The 19,226-nt window shown below is 45.3% G+C and overlaps 1 protein-coding gene across 2 annotated transcripts; it reads right to left on the bottom strand.

The window, feature by feature from the left end:
• Positions 1-5,883: 5,883 nt before the first annotated feature.
• On the bottom strand, positions 5,884-12,158 carry LOC140418527 (uncharacterized). Of its 2 annotated transcripts, none has more exons than XM_072502003.1 (2): positions 12,102-12,158; positions 5,884-9,442 (listed from the first exon to the last, which is right to left on the bottom strand). In XM_072502003.1, the coding sequence occupies exon 2, from the start codon at positions 9,340-9,342 to the stop codon at positions 8,305-8,307; it is 1,038 nt and encodes a 345-aa protein (XP_072358104.1). In that variant the 5' UTR covers positions 9,343-9,442; positions 12,102-12,158; the 3' UTR covers positions 5,884-8,304. The 2 variants fall into 2 exon arrangements, with proteins under 2 accessions (XP_072358104.1, XP_072358105.1); XM_072502004.1 differs by lacking the exon at positions 12,102-12,158 and adding an exon at positions 10,747-10,851.
• Between the last annotated feature and the right edge of the window lie 7,068 nt (positions 12,159-19,226).

Genomic DNA, 19,226 nt, shown 5'->3' with positions numbered 1-19,226 from the left:
TCGCCCACTTCCTAATCATAGCTTTATTGGCCGCTCACAACTGACTTCTGACTAACCCAGCTATTTCTAAGCTGTGATCTTGTTTTCCTAATTTCTTGATTATAAAGTGTAGATCAGTGTTCTTCAAATTTATTTTTCCCGGGGATCCATTTTTACCAACCGGCCAACCTTCGAGACCCACGCCGGCTGGCCTGAGCCACCCACCATTTTCTCTTCCCTTGTTTGCTGCTGACAAAAATGGAGGAAATGGTTTTGGGTCCCTTTGGCCCTCGGACACGCTCCTCTAATGGAACCTGTTGGATGAAGGTGAAGCCTTCCGGTGTCGGAAAGTATGGAGTCTCCATCTGTTCAAAATTCTTCATTTTTTTCCTGCAAAGTTTTATCAAATAAAACCCTCCCGAACTTGTAAAAAAAAAAAATTTTTTTTAATAAAATAAATGAAAAAAAAAATTAAATAAATAAAATAAATGAATAAAATGAATAACCCCCCCCCCCCCCCAAACTTGTAAATCAAAAAGCTGCGACCATTTAAAAACAAAGAGGCCGCACTGCGCATGCGTGCCCGATCGTCGGAGCACTTGCGCACAGTTTATGATCTGGCACGCATGCGCAATGCGGCCGCATTTTTTTAACATGTATTTTGAAGCCCGCTTGCAGCCGGTGTTAATAACAGCCGGCTGCTGCGGCTGTTGCGCGCAGATTTGCGCGATCAGGAGCGCCGTGACAGACAGCTCCGCGACCCTTCCTACACCCGCCCGGTCATGGTAATACTGACACTGTCAATCTCTTTTATAAGGTAAAAGAGGACACTGATTTGCAGATGGGAAACTCCAACCAGACATCACATCAAGATCTGACAGAGTCACTCAATTCATCAAGATCTGAATATCATCGGTCTTTGAATGTGGAAGGAGAAATGTTTGTTGGTTCTGTCTGTGGGAAACAATTTCAAACATCAGGGTGACTGGAAAAGCAGAGATCCACACACCTGAGTGAGAGTGTTCCAGTGAACTGACTGCGAAAAGAGCTTTAACCAGTCACCCAGCCTGAAAAAACATCACACCATTCACAGCGGAGAGAAACCGTACACGTGTTCTGGGTGTGGACAAAGCTTCAACTGATCATCCAACCTGGAGAGACACAAGGACATGAACATCATGGAAAAACTGTGGAAATGTGGGGCCTGTGGGAAGGGTTTCAAATACCCATCCCTGCTGGAAAAACATCGACGCAGTCACACTGGAGAGAGGCCATTCACCTGCTCCGTTTGTGGGAAGCGATTCATTCAGTCATCCCACTTGCTGACCCACCAGCAAGTTCACATTGGTGAGAGGCTGTTTAACCAGTCAGACTGTGATAAGAACTCTAAAAGCTCCGAGGATCTGGCCAAGCAGCAGGTTGTTCGCACTGAGGGGCAGTTCAGCTGCTCTCACTGTGGGAACCTGTTTAAACGATCGCAGACACTCATTGAACATGAACGTACTCACACTGGGGAGAGACCATTAACCTGCTCTGTGTGTTGGAAGGGATTCACTCAGTCTTCCAGCCTCCAGAAACATCAGCGAGTCCACACTGGGGAGAGGCCATTCACCTGCTCCTTATGTGGAAAAGGATTCATTTATTTAACTAGCCTCCGATCACACCAACTTGTTCACTCGGATAAGAAACCTTTCCAATGCTTTGAATGTGGGAAGAGCTTTAAATCCACAAATGTTCTGCTGAGACACCAGCGGGTTCACACTGGGGAGAGGCTGTTCACCTGCTGTGACTGTGGGAAGGGATTCACTCGCTCATCCCACCTGGTGATGCACCAGCGAATTCACACTGGAGAGAAACCGTTCACCTGCTCAAAGTGTGGGATGGGATTCAGTCTCTCATCCAACTTGCTGACACACCAGCGCACTCACACTGTGGATAAACCATTCATCTGCTCCGAATGTGGGAAGGGATTCGTTTGTACAGCCTACTTACTGAGTCACCAGCGGGTTCACACTGGGGAGAGACCATTCTCCTGCTTTGACTGTGGGAAGGGCTTCACTCGCTCATTTCACCTGCTGGTTTACCAGTGAGTTCACACCGGGGAGAAACCATTTACCTGCTCAAAGTGTGGGAAGGGATTCACTCAGTCATCCCACTTGCTGAAACACTAGCAAGTTCAGACTGGGGATAAAACATTCACCTGCTCCGAATGTGGGAATGGATTCACTTGTACATCTGATTTACTGACACACCAACGCAGCCACACCGAGGAGAGACCGTTCACTTTCTCTCAGTGTGGGAAGGGAATCACTCAGACAGCCCATCTTCTGACACAGCAGCAAGTTGACAAGTGTCTGCAGGGGTTGGATTCTGCAGTTATTGCTGCTGTTAATCTCATCCCGGACTGAACCTTCTTCATTCTGACAGTTGGAGTTTATTTCTGATAATAATCCCTATAACTGGGCTGGGGTTTAATCCTCTGGATAAATGTCAAATGAACTAATATTGTTTCAGACACACAGTCGAGGCCTTCATTTCTCCAGGATAAGAGGAGATTGATTAATGTCCTGTCACAGACTGCTGCATTTTGGGAACTTTTCTCCTTTATAACTCTAGATTATTTCAGTTGTGAAACCTTGAGTTACTCCATGGACTAGTCCCAGCTCTCCATTGCTCCCAGAGTCTCTCTCTTAGCCTTGGGATCCAGGGAAGTTATCGGTAACATACGAGGGATCACTAAACACAAAACAGAGTCATTTGCACTGATGTGCTGGTCTCCCCAATCACTGACGATGTTGTTGTTTGTGGACCTCCTGCTCCTCTGATTTGTTTAATTGTTCACCACCATCCACGACTGAATGTAGCCGGGCAGCACAATGGCATCATATTTAGCACTGCTGCCTCACAGCGCCAGGCACTAGGATTCGATTCTGACCTTGGGCGGCTGTCTGTGTGGAGTTTGCACATTCTCCCCGTGTCTGCGTGGGTTTCCTCCGGGTGCTCCAGTTTCCTCCCACAGTCCAAAGATGTGCTGGTTAGGTAAATTGCTCCTAGGTGGGGCTAGGGGACAGGATGGGGTTTGGACTGAGATGGGGTGCTGTTTCAGAGGTTCAGTGCAGACCCGATGGCTGAATGGCCTCCTATACTGTAGGGATTCTATGACTGCAGCTTTGATCTGATCTGCTGTTTCCGCTGTTTATCATGGATTCTGTTTTAGGAATACCTGCTGCTGCTCCTGACATGTTCTCCTCCACTCCATGTTGAACCAGGGTTGGTCCCTTGGCTTGATGGTAATGGCAGAGTGAGGGATATGCCAGCCTCAGCCTATGAGGTTACAGACTGTGATTGAATATCAGGCTGCTGCTGGCCCACAGCACCTCATGGATACCCTGTTTTTAGCGAGATGTGTTCTGAATCTACCCCACTTTGCACAGTGATAGCGACACACAGGACAATGGAGGGTAATCTCAGGGTGAAGATGGGACTCTGTCTCATAAAATAACAAGAATATTGTTTTTTCTATTCTTCCTGCCAAAGTGGAGAAGTGAAATACATCCCCTGGCCCGAGGCTAGGACAAAGTTACACTTTAACGGTTTAATTACAGAGCAACTACTGCAAATCCCATAAAGGTTGGATGAGCTAAGGTCTGGAACTGTTAACTCCCCAGCCATTGGTTGACTCCCAGTGGGTCAGAATGGAGGAGAGTTTGGGTAGGGGGTCGGGATTGAAGGCGCTAGCAACAGCGCCGCTCCTGACAGCCCTGGGAGTCGGGTAGTAATAGGTTTGTTGCAAATTTGTAGGCAGTTTCACCAACATTTCGGGTTGGGGGTAGGAGCAAAGGAAATGCTGATTTGGGGGAAACCATAGATTTGAGCCAGGGAGGTGGGATGGAAATTTTCAGAGATGAGGGGAGAAAGGAATTAGGACACTGAAAGATTTGTGGGTCGGTTTGCAGGATTGAAGGAGCTGGGAGTAAGATATGGGCTGGAGCAGGATGAAATATTTTGATACATGCAGGTTTGAGACTTTGCCAGAAAGGAGGTACAGAGATCCTGGAAGAGCCGGCCTCCACATTGCTGGAAATGAAATGAAATGAAATGAAAATGAAATGAAATGATATTGTCACAAGTAGGCTTCAAATGAAGTTACTGTGAAAAGCCCCTAGTCGCCACATTCCGGCGCCTGTTGATAATTAACTGTTATACCTCGGTTCGAGGCCCTGTTGTGTGAAGAAAACTGTGAGGTTTCAAACCTTCAACCTTGTGTTTGAAATAAGTTTAACCTTTAACTTGTAGATTCTGGAAAGAAGCAGTCACTTTCTGTCACTGTATAGAACCACCTTTGGTTTGTGAACTGAAAGAATTTAAGTTCCCCAGTTAGTTTTCATAGTTCTTTGGTTATTTTAACACCTATTACTTACACATGTATTTATTGAATATATCATACTATATTTTGCTCTCTCAACATTTACACCCTGATGACCTTTATGAACTGATTTTAAGGTAGTGTTTTTAAGGCTTGAAAGCTTTTGGGAGTCAGAGATATAATTATGGCATTGTAAAAAACTTGGGTAATGGAGTTTTGTTTGGATTAAGGAGGTTCCCTGTGGAGTTAATTAGATTTCAGCTTGGTAAGGTGATGTGATTAATGGGAGGATCTCAGGTAGCAGCCATTTTGCAGAAAAGAAGTTAGTTGACTTTTAGTTTTTAGAATAATCTTTACTGTCACAAGTCAGCTTACATTAACACTGCAATGAAGTTACTGTGAAAATCACCGAGTCGCCACATTCCGGCGCCTGTTCAGGTACACAGAGGGAGAATTCAGAATGTCCAATTCACCTAACAGCATGTCTTTCAGGACTTGTGGGAGGAAACCGGAACACCTGGAGGAAACCTATGCAGACACAGAGAACGTATAGACTCCGCACAGACAGTGACTCAAGCGGGAATCTAACCTGGGATCCTGGAGCTGTGAAGCAACAGTGCTAACCACTGTGCTTGGAAGGTGAGCTGAAACAAACTGAGAAGCAGCTTCTGAAGAAGTACAGCCAGAGATTCTGCGTGGGTCTGATTGTCAGTGAAGGACAGTCTGTTGTTGGGAGTTTTGATTCTCTGGTGTCTGAAACCACAAGATTCAATGTTTAGAGTCAACAAGATGAACAAGGAAACACATCAGGGCCCAAAACTCCAGCTGGATATTCACAGGAGAAAGTCTGTTATCAAACACCTCGAATGGACAGAACAGAGAAAGATCCCAACTGTAAGAAACTCTCAAATCATTTGTAAATATCTTTCAAATATTGACGGATTCCAACTGTCAGTTTCCAGTACATTTGAAGTCAATGGAAGGTGAAAGAGTGGTTATTCTGGACCAATAATAAACACTAATTAGATCACAGCGACTGAGTATGAGAGATGGTTAAAGGTTCCAGATGAAACTTGATTTTATTACCTTAAATTGGCAGATTCAGACATTTTATATCTTTGTGCTATTTACAGACTGGAAGCTGAAAGCTGCTGTTTCACTTTCAGTCAGGAGCAGATCCCAGTTTTACACCAATCTCTGATTTGACAGCACATTTCCAGCATTCACCATTGTTCTTCCTGACTCTGAACAAATTATAAAGGAGCTTCTGTGCCGCGTCTAGGAGCTCTGAACCATGGAAGAGAGCAGCTGGGACACATTTCTTACACACCTCAGGATTAACCCACACGGGGACTTTGCTGTCAGTGAAGAGAGATGACAAAGATCAAAGTGTCATTTGTCCCTCTCTGTGTGACCCTGAAGGACTGTGTGCAGGCTGAAGTTCTGTTCCTGCCGTGTGATCCTCCCAGATTGTCCTTTCTGAACTCCAGACAGGTGAAGTTAAACACTCAGGTGGGAAAGACAAAATACACAACAGGTTTAAACAAAGCTGATTTATTTGACATTAATCCACAATATTAAACTTCATTCCAGTTACTCTCAGCAGAAACAAACTCCAACTGTCAGAATGAACGTGGTTCAGTCCTGGATGTGATTAACAGCAGCAATAACAGCAGAACCCAACCCCTGTAATCATAGAATTTACAGTGCAGAAGGAGGCCATTCGGCCCATCGAGTCTGCACCGGCTCTTGGAAAGAGCACCCTACCCAAGGTCCACACCTCCACCCTATCCCCATAATCAGTAACCCCACCTAACACTAAGGGCAATTTTGGACACTAAGGGCAATTTATCATGGCCAATCCACCTAACCTGCACATCTTTGGACTGTGGGAGGAAACCGGAGCACCCGGAGGAAACCCACGCACACACGGGGAGGATGTGCAGACTCTGCACAGACAGTGACCCAAGCCGGAATCGAACCTGGGACATGTAAGAACATAGGAACTAGGAACAGGAGTAGGCCATCTGGCCCCACGAGCCTGCTCCGCCATTCAATGAGATCATGGCTGATCTTTGTGGACTCAGCTCCACTCTCCGGCCCGTACACCATATCCCTGAATCCCTTTATTCTTTAGAAAGGTATTTATCTTTTTCTTAAAAACGTTTAAAGAAGGAGCCTCAACTGCTTCACTGGGCAAGGAATTCCAGAGATTCACAACCCTTTGGGTGAAGAAGTTCCTCCGAAACTCGGTCCTAAATCTACTTCCCCTTATTTTGAGCCTATGCCCCCTAGTTCTGCTTTCCCCGACCAGTGGAAACAACCTGCCCACATCTATCCTATCTATTCCCTTCATAATTTTATATGTTTCAATAAGATCCCCCGTATCCTTCTAAACTCCAATGAGTACAGTCCCAGTCTACTCAACCTCTCGTCATAATCTAATCCCCTCAACTCTGGGATCAACCTAGTGAATCTCCTCTGCACTCCCTCCAGTGCCAAAATGTCCTTTCTCAGGTAAGGAGACCAAAACTGAACACAATACTCTAGATGTGGCCTCACCAACACCTTATACAATTGCAGCATAACCTCCCTAGTCTTGAACTCCATCCCTCTAGCAATGAAAGACAAAACTCGATTAGCCTTCTTAATCACCTGTTGCACCTGCACACCAACTTTTTGCGACTCGTGCACCAGCACACCCAGGTCCCTCTGCACAGCAGCATGTTTTAACATTTTACCATTTAAATAATAATCCATTCTGCTGTTATTCCTCCAAAAATGGATAGCCTCACACTTGGCATCATTGAATTCCATCTGCCAGACCCTAGCCCATTCACCTAGACCAAGTGCAAACTTTGCCACATTGCACTTCGTCCCCAACTCCAAATCATCTATGTGGATGATCCTGGAGCTGTGAAGCAATTGTTCTAACCACTGTGCTACTGTGCTGCCCTTAATCACCGTGAATTCACTGGTGTGTCAGTGGGTGAGAAGACCAAGTGAATATCTTGCCGCACACACAGCTGGTGAACAGCCTCTTACTCGTGTGAATGTGTTTGTGTGACAGCAGATTCGATTGATTTTAAATCTCTCCTCACACTCTGAACTTTGAAAAGTGTGGACAAGTGGATGTGTGTTGAGGTGGGATGACTGAGCTAATCTCTTCCCACATATGAAATAGATGTACAGTCTTTGCCCAGTGTGAGTGCGCTGACGGACACTGAGTCCACATGTTCACTTGAATCAGTCCCACTGTGAGAGATTCTGAACAGTCTCTTGTCAGTGTATTTTATAACACTTTCCACAGTCCAGACATTTAGAATATCTTCAGTCAGTGCAAACTCACTGGTGTGTTAACAGGTAGAATGACTGAGTGAATCCCTCCCCCTCCCCACACATGGAACAGGTGAATGACCTCTCCCCGGTGTGAACTCACTGATGTTGCTGCAGGATGGACAATCGCCTGAACCTCTTCCTGCACTGAGAGCAGGTGAATGGAGTGGAACCGGAGTGACTGCACTGGTGAACCATCAGTGAATGTGGGTTTTTACAGCTAAGACTGTGACAGGAGCATTTAAACCCTCTCTCTGCAGCATGAACTCACTGTGTGTGGGGGGGCTGGCTGGAGGAGTTGGACACGGAGAGATATTTGTCCGGGTGGATTGGTGGAAGTGAGGAAACTAGCAGAGGCAGCTGATTGGATTGTCTCACACTTATTGGAGGGGAGGATGGAGGAGACAGGAGAGGGAGAACATTTCAAAAGGAACTAACTTGTCTTCGAGATATTAAAAAGATTCAACATGATGTGGGTGAAATAGAAAGTTGACTTATTTTACTTTGATTCACAATATTAACTACTATAACTGGGCTGGGGTTTATTAACAACATCAGAAACAGGCCCCAATGAACATGGTTCAGTCCTGGATGTGATTAACAGCAAAGTTCAATCACTGCCGTTACTCGTGAAGTCGCTGGTGTCTCAGCAGGGCGGATGAGTGAGTGAATCTCTTCTTACACACAAAGCAGGTGAATGGCCTCTCCCCCGTGTGAACTCGCTGGTGTGTCAGCAGACTGGATAAGGTAGTGACTCTCTTCCCACCCCTGGAGCAGGTGAATGGGACCAACGCTGTGTGAGTGCGCTGGTGTATCAGCAGGGCAGATGACTGAATGAATCCCTTCCCACAACTGGTACAGATGAATGGCTTCTCCCCAGTGTGAGTGCGCTGGTGTATCAGCTGGTTGGATAAGGTAGTGAATCCCTTCCCACACATGGAGCAGGTGAATGGTTTCTCCCCAGTGTGAACTCTCTGGTGTATAACCAGGTGGGATGACCGAGTGAATCCCTTCCCACACTCAGAGCAGGTGAATGGCCTCTCCCCAGTGTGGGCGCGCTGATGTACAGTGAGTTGAGAGGACCATCTGAACCCAGTCCCACAGTGAGAGCACCTGAACGGTGTCTTGTTAGTGTGAACACGCCGATGTCGCATAAGTTCCCAGGAACTTTTGAAGCACTTCTCACAGTCTGAGCATTTAAAAGGTCTCTCCCCAGTGTGAACGCGTTGGTGTACAGTGCGTTGAGATGACCATTTGAACCCAGTCCCACAGTGAGAGCACCTAAACGGTCTCTCGTCAGTGTGAATACGTTGGTGGGACATAAGTTCGCTGGAACCTTTAAAGCACTTCCCGCAGTCTCGACACTTAAACAGTTTCACTTCAGTGTGAATTTGCTGGTGTTTTACCAGGCTCTTTGACTTCATGAATCCCTTCCCACGCACAGTGCAGGTGAACGGCCTCTCTCCAGTGTGACTGCGTTGATGGGTTTCCAACTCAGACGGGTATCTGAATCCATTCCCACAGTCCCCACATTTCAACGGTTTATGTCTGGTCTGACTGCATTTATGTTTTGACAGCCCAGATGATCGACTGAATCCTCGTCCACACACACAACACGTGTACGGTTTCTCCCCACTGTGAACGATGCTTTTTCCTTCCATGTTCGAAATTCGATGATATAAAGTCACAATAAATTGGGTGACTGTCAGATCCTGATGCGATGTTCGATTTGAGTTTCCCAACAAATCCCCTTCTCATACCCTGTGAAATTGATTTAAAACAGAAAATAGGGAGTGAGAGAGAACCCACAAAAACACAAAGGCAGGTTGTGAAATTGAGCTGAATGAATCTGGTCATTTGTGGGGCCGGCACTGGGAAAAAGTGACCATGAAAACTGCTGGATTGTCAGAAAAACCCAGCTGGTTCACTGATGTCCTTCAGGGAAGAGAACCTATCACCTGGTCTGGATCTACAGAAGACTCGGTCCTTTATGTCTTCAACTCAAACAGAACTTAGAATCTCCAAACTCTGAAGCTCTACCACCACCAAGAAAGAGCTGAGTGCTCAGCCATTCAGAGGCATTTAAGACTCAACCTCATTGCTGTGGGTGCTTCCACACGGAGGCCAGACTGGATAAGGATGACAGATTTCCTTCAAGGACATTTACCAGATGGGTTTTTACAACAATCAACAATAGTTTCATGGTCGTCATTAGACTTTTAAAATTCCATATTTTTATTGAATTCAAATTCCACCATCTGCCCTGGTGGGATTCAAGCCCATTTCCCCAGAGCATTACCCTGGGTCTCTGGATTACAAGTGCAGTGACAATACCACTACGCCAATGTGTCCCCCTTTGTGATGTATGTTAACACCATCACCTTTAAGTTCCCCTCAAAATCACACAGCAGCCTGACTAGTCTGACCCAGTACAAGAGGAGCTGGAATTTCCTCCATTTAAATCCTGGGAAAATGAAGTCATTGTCTTCAGTCCCCGCTACAAACTCCACTCCCTGAACACCAACTCCAACCCTCTCCCTGGCAACTGAGTGAGGTTGACGCAAACTCTTCACAACTTCAGAATAATATTTGACCCCAAGATGAGTGTACAAGCACAAATCCCCATCATCACCAAGACCACCATTTCCACATCAGGAACTTCACCCAACTGCACCCTAATCTGAGTTCATCTATTGCTGAAACTCTGATCCATTCCTGTTACCTCTCAACTTATTATCCTACACACTCCCGGCCAGCCTCCCAGATTCATCCTCCCTGTAATCCTGGGGTCACACAAAACTCTGCTGCCTGTGTGCTTACTCACACCAAGTCCTGTTCACCCATCACCCCTATGCTCACAGACCGACCGCTGTAATCTCCTCCAGCCTCACAACCTTCTGGGAGAGCTGCACTTCCTCTAATTCCTGAACATTCTGATATTAACTGTGCCACCATTTGTGGCTGCACCTTCATTTTCCCAAGGCCATAAATTGTGGAATTTCCTCCCTAAACCTTTCCGCCTCTCAATCCAACTTTCCTCCTTTAGGATATTCCTTCAAACCTACCTCTTTGATCAAACTTTTGGCCATCAGCCTTAATATCTTCCTTACGTGGCTCAGTGTCAATGTTGTTTGATAACATTTCTGTGAAATATCGAGGGATGTTTCATTACCTTAAAGGCTCAATATAAATAGATCAGCGAATAATGATTTGGACATATATCACCACTGTTCCTTCATCATCACTGGGTGAATAACCTGTAACTCCTTATCTAACATCATTGGTGGAGCACCTTCACCACACAGACTGCAGCGGTTCAAGAAGCTCAAACGTTATAATCTCACGAACTGGGGTTTGGCAATATTTGCTGTTGGTCTTGTTAGTGACACCATTGAGGAGTCACCCGGGGAGTGGGAGTGATGTCACTGTGCAATTGTGGGTGTGTGATGACATCACAGACAGGAAGACAGAACATCTGGGTCGGTGCAAACCAGTGATCACCACACAGTATGGAGGATGTGAGGGTCTTTGAAAGGGTGCAAAGGAGATTTACCAGAATGGTTCCAGGGATGAGGGATTATAGTTGCAATGTTAGGTTGGATTTGGATTTTGTTTATTGTCACATGTACCGAGATACAGTGAAAAGTATTTTTCTGCGAGCAGCTCAACAGATCATTAAGTCCATGAAAAGAAAAGAAATACATAACAGGGCAACACAATGTACACAATGTAACTACATAAACACTGCCATCGGGTGAAGCATACAGGGGTGTAGTGTCAATCAAGTCAGTCCATAAGTGGGTTGTTCTCCTTGGAGCAAATGGCAGAGGGGAGATTTGATAGAGGTGTACCAGTTTCTGATAGGGTTGGATAGTTTATGATATGTCTAGATAAGGTAGATAAAGAAACATCCCCATTATCCGATCATACAATGATTTCAGGGCAGATTTACGATTTGGTGGTGGTGGGGATGTGATGAATAAATTACACCCAGTGAGTGGTAATGACCTGGAACTTTAATGCTAAAATTCAAAGCTCAATAATATCCAGATCCTGATGAATCCATTGTAGTTTAGATTGTAGTTTAGTCGGGCAGCATGGTCGGCACGGGCTTGGAGGGCCGAAGGGCCTGTTCCTGTGCTCTACTTTCCTTTGTTCTTTTGTTCATCCCTGTCAGTGAAGGAGAGAAATTAACAACATTCTCTCCTCCTGCTGACAGGACAGAGTTCGGCGCGCATGCGTCCTGCTGCTCCTTTAACATTAACCCTGGCCTGGCCCCTGCCGGAAATGCTGCGGCCCGGGGAAGCGCGCCGCAGGGTTGGGTTTCTTATTCGCGGTTTGAGGTCTTCACTGAGTGTTTATCAAGTCTTTCCGCCCGCCCACAGCGCGCATTGCTCTCTCGGGCACACTGTTACCTTACCCGCTGTGGAGACCAGAAACAAGCTGCTCCCCATCACCCCCACTGCGCATGTTCCTTTCACTGGGCTGTTCCGCACCTGCGCGATGGTCTCTTGTCCATATCCGGGAGTCTCTGCCGCGTGGCATGCTGGGCAAAATGTGCGCCATTGAAGATCATGGTTGAAAAGATTTATTTGTTGTTGTTGGATGTCGACTGGGACTGAAGGACCATACAGAAACGCAAAAGCACGACCCAATTCTCTTTTGGAGTTGGTCTGAAATTGTGAGACACAGTGGAAATAAATAGACAAAACCATCCCGCTAGGCACAAATGGATAATAATAATCTTTATTATTGCCACAAGTAGGCTTAGATTAACACTGCAATACAGTTACTGTGAAAATCCCAAGGGCCTGTTCGAATACACTGAAGCAGAATTCAGAACGTCCAAATTACCTAACACCATGTCTTTCGGGACTTGTGTTAGGAAACCCACACAGACACGGGGAGAACGTGCAGACTCTGCCAGACAGTGACTCAAGTGGAAATCAAACCTGGGACCCTGGTGCTGTTAAGCAACGGTGCTAACCACTGTGCTACCATACTTCGTGGTATCTCAGCAGGTTCGATCAACAAGTGAATCTATTCCAACACAGAGAACATTTAAACAGCCACTCTCCAGTAAGAATGTGCTGATCATGCATGAAACCTTTGAATCTTTAAACTAGGGCATGTTCCACTGGAATAATAGCAAGATGTCCTGGCTTACAAAGTATTTGAATGGTCTCTCTCCAGTGTGACTGTGCTATCTGTCAGTAAATGATATGACCGAGAGCAGCGCTTCCCACATTGAGCTGCTGAGTGGTCAATCTGCAGTGTCATGACACCCTGGGCCAGTGCGTGGTCAATTCCAGCCCCACTTGACAAGGAGTCACAACACAATGAAATTTAACTTTTATCTTAAAATATCCCATGTCTTCAGATGGCCAATAACTACAGTCACCTGGCCTTGTAAATTTAAACACTATTAACCTTATATTATTAACAGTAATTATAATTAAATAGGCAACACATGCAACTGGTTAATTCTACTATCCAATGACTGGGACTACGGCGCTGAGAACCCGGGTACGAATCCCAGCCCTGGGTCATTGTCCATGTGGAGTTTGTACATTCTCCCCGTGTCTGTGTAGGTTTCACCCCCACAACCCAAAGATGTGCAGGTTAGGTGTATTGGCTATGCTAAATTGCCCCTTAATTGGAAAAAAATAATTGGGTGCTCTAAATTTATTTTTAGAAAAATTCTATCTAATATCTAACTCTCAACCATCTCCCCTGAACTCACCCCACCCTCTACACATAGACAGACAAACAAACACAGAGGGGAAAGAGAGTGTGAACTTAATGCCGACAATAAAAGGTTAAGAGTCTGTTTCAGATGGAAGTATTGCAGTTAGTTCCTTCACTCTAGGCTTTAAGATGGATGTTGCCTTTACATTCAGTTTGCAATGGTTTTCACAGTAGACTCACAGAACGAGCAGGCAACCAGCATTTGAGAGAGAGAAAGTTTCTTCTTCCAGGGTCTAGAAGTCTCATGCCTTCAGACAGTACGCAGTAGAGCAGAGTGAGAAAGCTGCTTCCACCGTGAGGGTCCAGTGGCTTCGCCTGGGTTTTCTCTGAAAAACTACACCTGATAAGAACAAATCGCTAGCTGTTGCCGGGTGGAATACTGTCCCTAGCCAATCCATTGATCACCAGTCAACCAATTGGAACAAACCCCTTATATCTCTAGGGTGCCATAAAGTCTGGATTTGTCTGTCCAAAATAGAAAACTTGATAACACAGTGTACAGTTTTGACACTTTGAGTTGCTTACTTCCTCTGCTCGAGTTAAATGTATGTCTCAATGGTCCAAAATAATAAAGAGAAAATTAAAGGAATACGAATTAAGGGAATCAACCGTAAGATCCATATAGCAACATGACTGTATCATGGGTTCCCAGATCAGAGAGGAAGTCCGTTCATTCCCAGTCAGTGACTTGCACTTTATAGCACCTTAACAGTAATGACAACATTCCATAACCCTTCACAGGAACATTAACTGTCCCAATATTTAAATAGTTGATTGCTGACATTTTTATGCTCGTCTCTCCAATTTAATCCCAAAACACAGCTGTAATTCCCACAGTCAAAACAGGAATGATCTGCTTTTCTCGACATGAATCAATGGCACTGCAAAATAGCATTCCATAACACACTGACAGTTGTGAAACCACTGGTCCTCTGATTCATGGTTAATTGACCTGCCAGAATGCAACATAAACGTGAATTGTGTGTGTATTTCATGTTTATTACATCACACACATATTTTAGTAAAATGTCTTTCAACTGATTGATCCCAGACTGATTTATTCCACCAATATTAATAACAAATGTTTCATGTCTCCAGTTTTGTTTTACTGCTCCTGTATTCAGCCAATCTCAATTTTTTCTCCGTGCATTTCTTGCTGGTAATTTCTCTCTTATTTTATTCTCCGTACTGTTTAAATCAGTTTCCCATCTGTGTTGTGTCTCTCCATCCAGATTATTCAGACATTGTACCCAAGTTGGTTAAGATTTCAGCATTATGGTTTGTACATTTGATCTGCTAGGTGTCTGCCATTTCCCTCAGTCTCTCTCTTTGTCCTCCTGAAGTTTGTTGTGAAGAGTCTCACTGTTTCCTATATTTCCATTTCCCCAGTCTCTCTCTGTTCTCCTGGAATTTGTTACTATCCTCCCCACTATTCCTGTATTTCAATTTTCCCCAGTCTATCTCGGTGTCATCCTGAAATTTGTTATGATCAGCCTCACTGTTTCCTATATTTCCATTCCCCCAGTCTCATTCTGTTCTCCTGGAATTTGTTACTATCCTCCCTATTATTCTTATATTTCTATTTTCCCCAGTTTCTCCCTGTCCTCACTGTTTCCTATATGTCAATTTTCACCAGTCTCTCTCTGCTTCCCTTAAGTTTGCCCGATAGGACAGGACATGTCCCATATGTGTTTGCTTGGGTGTTGGTGTATCCACGAGTGCCTGGTATGTGTGTTTGTAGAATATATTGGTGTGTATGTGTGTCTGTATATTTTCTATGAAGTCGACATAGTTAATATAGAAAGGTACAGGAGGTGAAGTGGCTGCATAAAGCCCCATGTTCGAGGTATAAAAGAGCTTCCTTGACCTTGTTACCAATGATAGTGAATACACTCTGAAAATAACAATTTCAAAACTATTTTCAAAAAAATTTAGAGTACCCAATTATTATTTTTTCAAACGAAGGGGCAATTTAGTGTGGTCAATCGACCTAACCTGCACATCTTTGGGTTGTGGGGGTGAAACCCATGCAGACACAGGAAGAATATGCAAACACGGACAGTGACCCAGGGCCAGGCTTCAAACATGGGTCCTCAGTGCTGTAGGCAGCAGTGTTAACCACTGCACCACCGTGCCACCCACAATTTTAAAAACTAAACGTGACTACACATGCGTACTTATAGCTTCCTACATTACAACAGTGAATATATTTCAAAAGTACTCCATTGGCTTTAAAACACTTTAGGAGGTCCAGTGGGAGTGAGGTTTTATAGAAATGTACATTTGTTCTCACTGTCCCTACACCCGGACATATTACACTCTGTGTCCTCACCAAAATAATTGATAAAGGTAGAGTCTTAATTTTGTGTAATAACCACAGTGTTGACACCATTTTGAATACTCTGTGAAACTCCAGACACACCATATGCACAATTATTTGTTGTAAAACACAGCGAGTTGTTGTGATTTGGAATGCACGGTCTATAAATGGTGCTGGAATCTCATTGGACTGTAACTTCCAAAAGGGAATTTGGTACATTCTGAAAAAGAAAACAAAACAGTCAAACTCTGGGATTAATGGGTCGCTGTACAAAGAGCTGGCACGGGGAAAATGGGCCAAATAGACTCCTCTGTGCTCTAGCAGCCTTGTGTACATGTAAAAGGAGTGGTAACAACCTGGAACCTACTGCCTATGAGGGTAGGAGATGCAGAGATGACGGAAGGATTTCAATTGGAAAGGCACTGAGAGAAATAAACCTACAGGGATTCGGGGATAGAACGGGACAATGGACAGACTGGTTTCCTCCACAGGGAGCTGACATGGTCCCAAAGGGCTGAATGGCCCCATCCCCCACCCTCCAGATGCTGTGATCTCAGGAGAGAAATTCAGCTGCTCCAGTCTCCAACTAACTGGAGTCCCTCATCTCTGGTGCCATTCCAGTCCAAAGATGTGCAGGTTAGGTGGATTGGCCATGATAAATTGCCCTTAGTGTTGGGTGGGGTTACTGGGTTATGGGCATAGGGTGGAGGTGTTGACCTTGGGTGGGGTGCTCTTTCCGGGGACCGGTGCAGACTCGATGGGCCGAATGGCCTTCTTATGCATTGTAAATTCTATGATAATCTATGATTCTTGTAAATGTCCTCTACACCCTCTCTAAGTACTTGACATATTTCCTAAAGTGTGGGGCCCATATATAGGTTTCCACTCTAAAGGGTAGAATTGATAAGTCCAGGGTTAGACTGCACTGGGAGAACTTTCAACATTGGTGATCTCCATTTAGAAAAAGGAAATAGAGGCACTGGATAAGGTGCAACAAAGATTCATAATGTACAGAACTGAGAGCATTTAACACTCAGGTTAGGCTGGGGCTGCTTTTTTCTGGAAAAGAGAAGACTGATGGGTGCCCGGATGGAAATCTTTAAGATTATGAAGGAATTCAATAATCCAATAGGAATTTCAGTAGAAACCTCTTTACCCAGCGAGTGGTGAGAATGTGGAACTCACTACCACAGCGAGTGGTTGAAGTGAACAGCATGAATACACTGAACGTAAAGCTAGATGCATACATGAGAGAGAAAGAATAGGAGATGCTGATGGGGGAGATATAGAGGGGTGGGTGGAGGATCATGTGGAGCATAAATACGGACACAATCCATGGCTACCCTCAGCCAGTATGGGAATTTAACCTGTGCTGTTGGTGTCACTCAGCACAAACCAGCCAACTGAGCTAACTGATCCCCGTGTCAATCTGTAATAATTCCTTAAATATTGCCTGAGATTGCCCGTCTCCCACCATACTATTTAATGTTGTTTCCCAGGGCACCTCAGACAACTTGCCCGTTTTCTTCTGTGAAAAGCACCGAGATAAATTAAACAAAAGAACAATGTAAGCACCATAGCCCATCTTCATGGCAATGTGGCATGATTTTTGCGGTTTCCAAACAGAAATGGTAATGAAACATCTTCTAACCTCACTCTTTCACCCTTGTGAAATGTGAAACCAGATGTTCGCAAGAAGGCTCAGAGAGAATCAGGCCACTGGAGACGAAGTCGTGAGACTGGCCAGTCCAGCAGAAAGAAATCCTCTGACCATCCCCATTGACCAACAGAATGAACAAAATGCAGTCCTGGATGTAATTGAGAACAGAAACAATAACAGCAGAATCCAATCCCTGTAATCAGTTGCAAACCTGTCGGTGTCTCAGAAAGAGTGCTGAATTACTAAATCCCTTCGCACATTGAGGGCAGGTGAATGGCCTCTCCCCTATGGTGTGACTGCAGATGGCATAACCAAGTGAATTGTGCAAATAGATGTGAACGGGTGTGAGATAATCGGGATTATGGAGACATGGCTGCAGGATGACCAGGGATGGGAACTGAATATATTCAGTATTTAGGAAGGAGAGACAAAAAGGAAAAGGCAGTGGAGTGGCAGTGCTGGTTAAAGAGGAAATTAATGCAATAGTGAGGAAGGATATTAGCTCTGACAATGTGCAATCTGTATGGGTAGAGCTGAGAAACACCAAGGGGCAAAATAATTAGTGGGCATCGTATACAGACCCCAAACTGCAGTGGTGATGTTGGGAATGGCACAAAACAGGAAATTAGGCTGATTGTTAAAGTTTCTATAGGTATATGACGAGGAAAGGATTGGTGAAGACAAACGTAGCTTCCTTAGTCAGAAACAGGGGAATGTATAATAGGGGACAAAGAAATGGGTGAGCAAATAAATACATATTTTGGTTCTGTCTTCAGAAATGTGGACACAAATCAGACACAGAAATGTTGGGGACGCAGGATTTAGTGAGAGGGAGGAACTGAAGGAGATCAATATTAGTAGCGAAGTGGTGTTGGGGAAATTGATGGGATTGAAGGCTGATAAATCCCCAGGGCCTGATAATCTGCAACTCAAAGTACTTAAAGAAGTGACTCTCTGTGGTAGTCTGTGTAGAGGTATTACGGTACCTGGTAATGCTGGAACACCATTGGTAGATATTGTATGTTTCTTATTGGTCAAGCTGTATGGTAGTTCTGCCCTGCAAGGCGGGGTATAAGAGCCCGTGCCGCCCCAGCAGCATTCTTTCTGTACCTGAGCTGCTGGGGGAAACATCTAGCTTATTAAAGCCTTCAGTTGGACTACAACCTCGCTTTCGTGGTGATTGATCGTGCATCACTTTAATAAGGTAGATTTAAAAGGATGGAGCTCCGAATCAAGCCGGAGTGTCTGCAACTTAGCCCCCACGTGGCAAACTCCGCAGCAACCGTCAAGCACTGGCTGGCGTGTTTTAACGGATATCTCGGAACAGCCGAAAACACACCCACGGGAGAACAGAAATTGCAAGTCCTGCACTCAAGGGTGAGCCCAGAAATTTACACCCTCATCGAGGCCACGGACGACTTTGATGCTGCATTGGAGCTGCTAAAAGGACATTATATTCGCCGGGTAAACCAGGTCTACGCCCGACATCTGCGAGCAACGAGGCGACAAATCCCTGGGGAAATCACTGGAAGAATTCTACTGTGCGCTCCTGGTGTTGGGGAGAACCTGCAGCTGCCCGCAAGTTTCGGCGAGCGACCACACAGAACTTTTGATCCGGGACGCTTTCGTTGCAGGTATGCTGTCCTCCCAAATCCGCCAGCGATTGCTGGAGAGACACCCGAGACCTCAATGAGGCACAGGCCATTGCAGGCTCCCTGGATGTGGCTTCCCGAATCGACCGCGCTTACGTCCCCGACCATGTGGCAGCCCCCTGGGCAGCGTGGAACCCCCCACCCACCGTGGCCGACCCCGAGACA

The sequence above is a fragment of the Scyliorhinus torazame genome, chromosome 5 (genome assembly GCF_047496885.1).
Source record: "Scyliorhinus torazame isolate Kashiwa2021f chromosome 5, sScyTor2.1, whole genome shotgun sequence".
Taxonomy (NCBI): domain Eukaryota; kingdom Metazoa; phylum Chordata; class Chondrichthyes; order Carcharhiniformes; family Scyliorhinidae; genus Scyliorhinus; species Scyliorhinus torazame.
The sequence above is the reverse complement of the archived record's forward strand: the minus strand, read 5'-3'. Positions and strand labels throughout refer to the sequence as shown.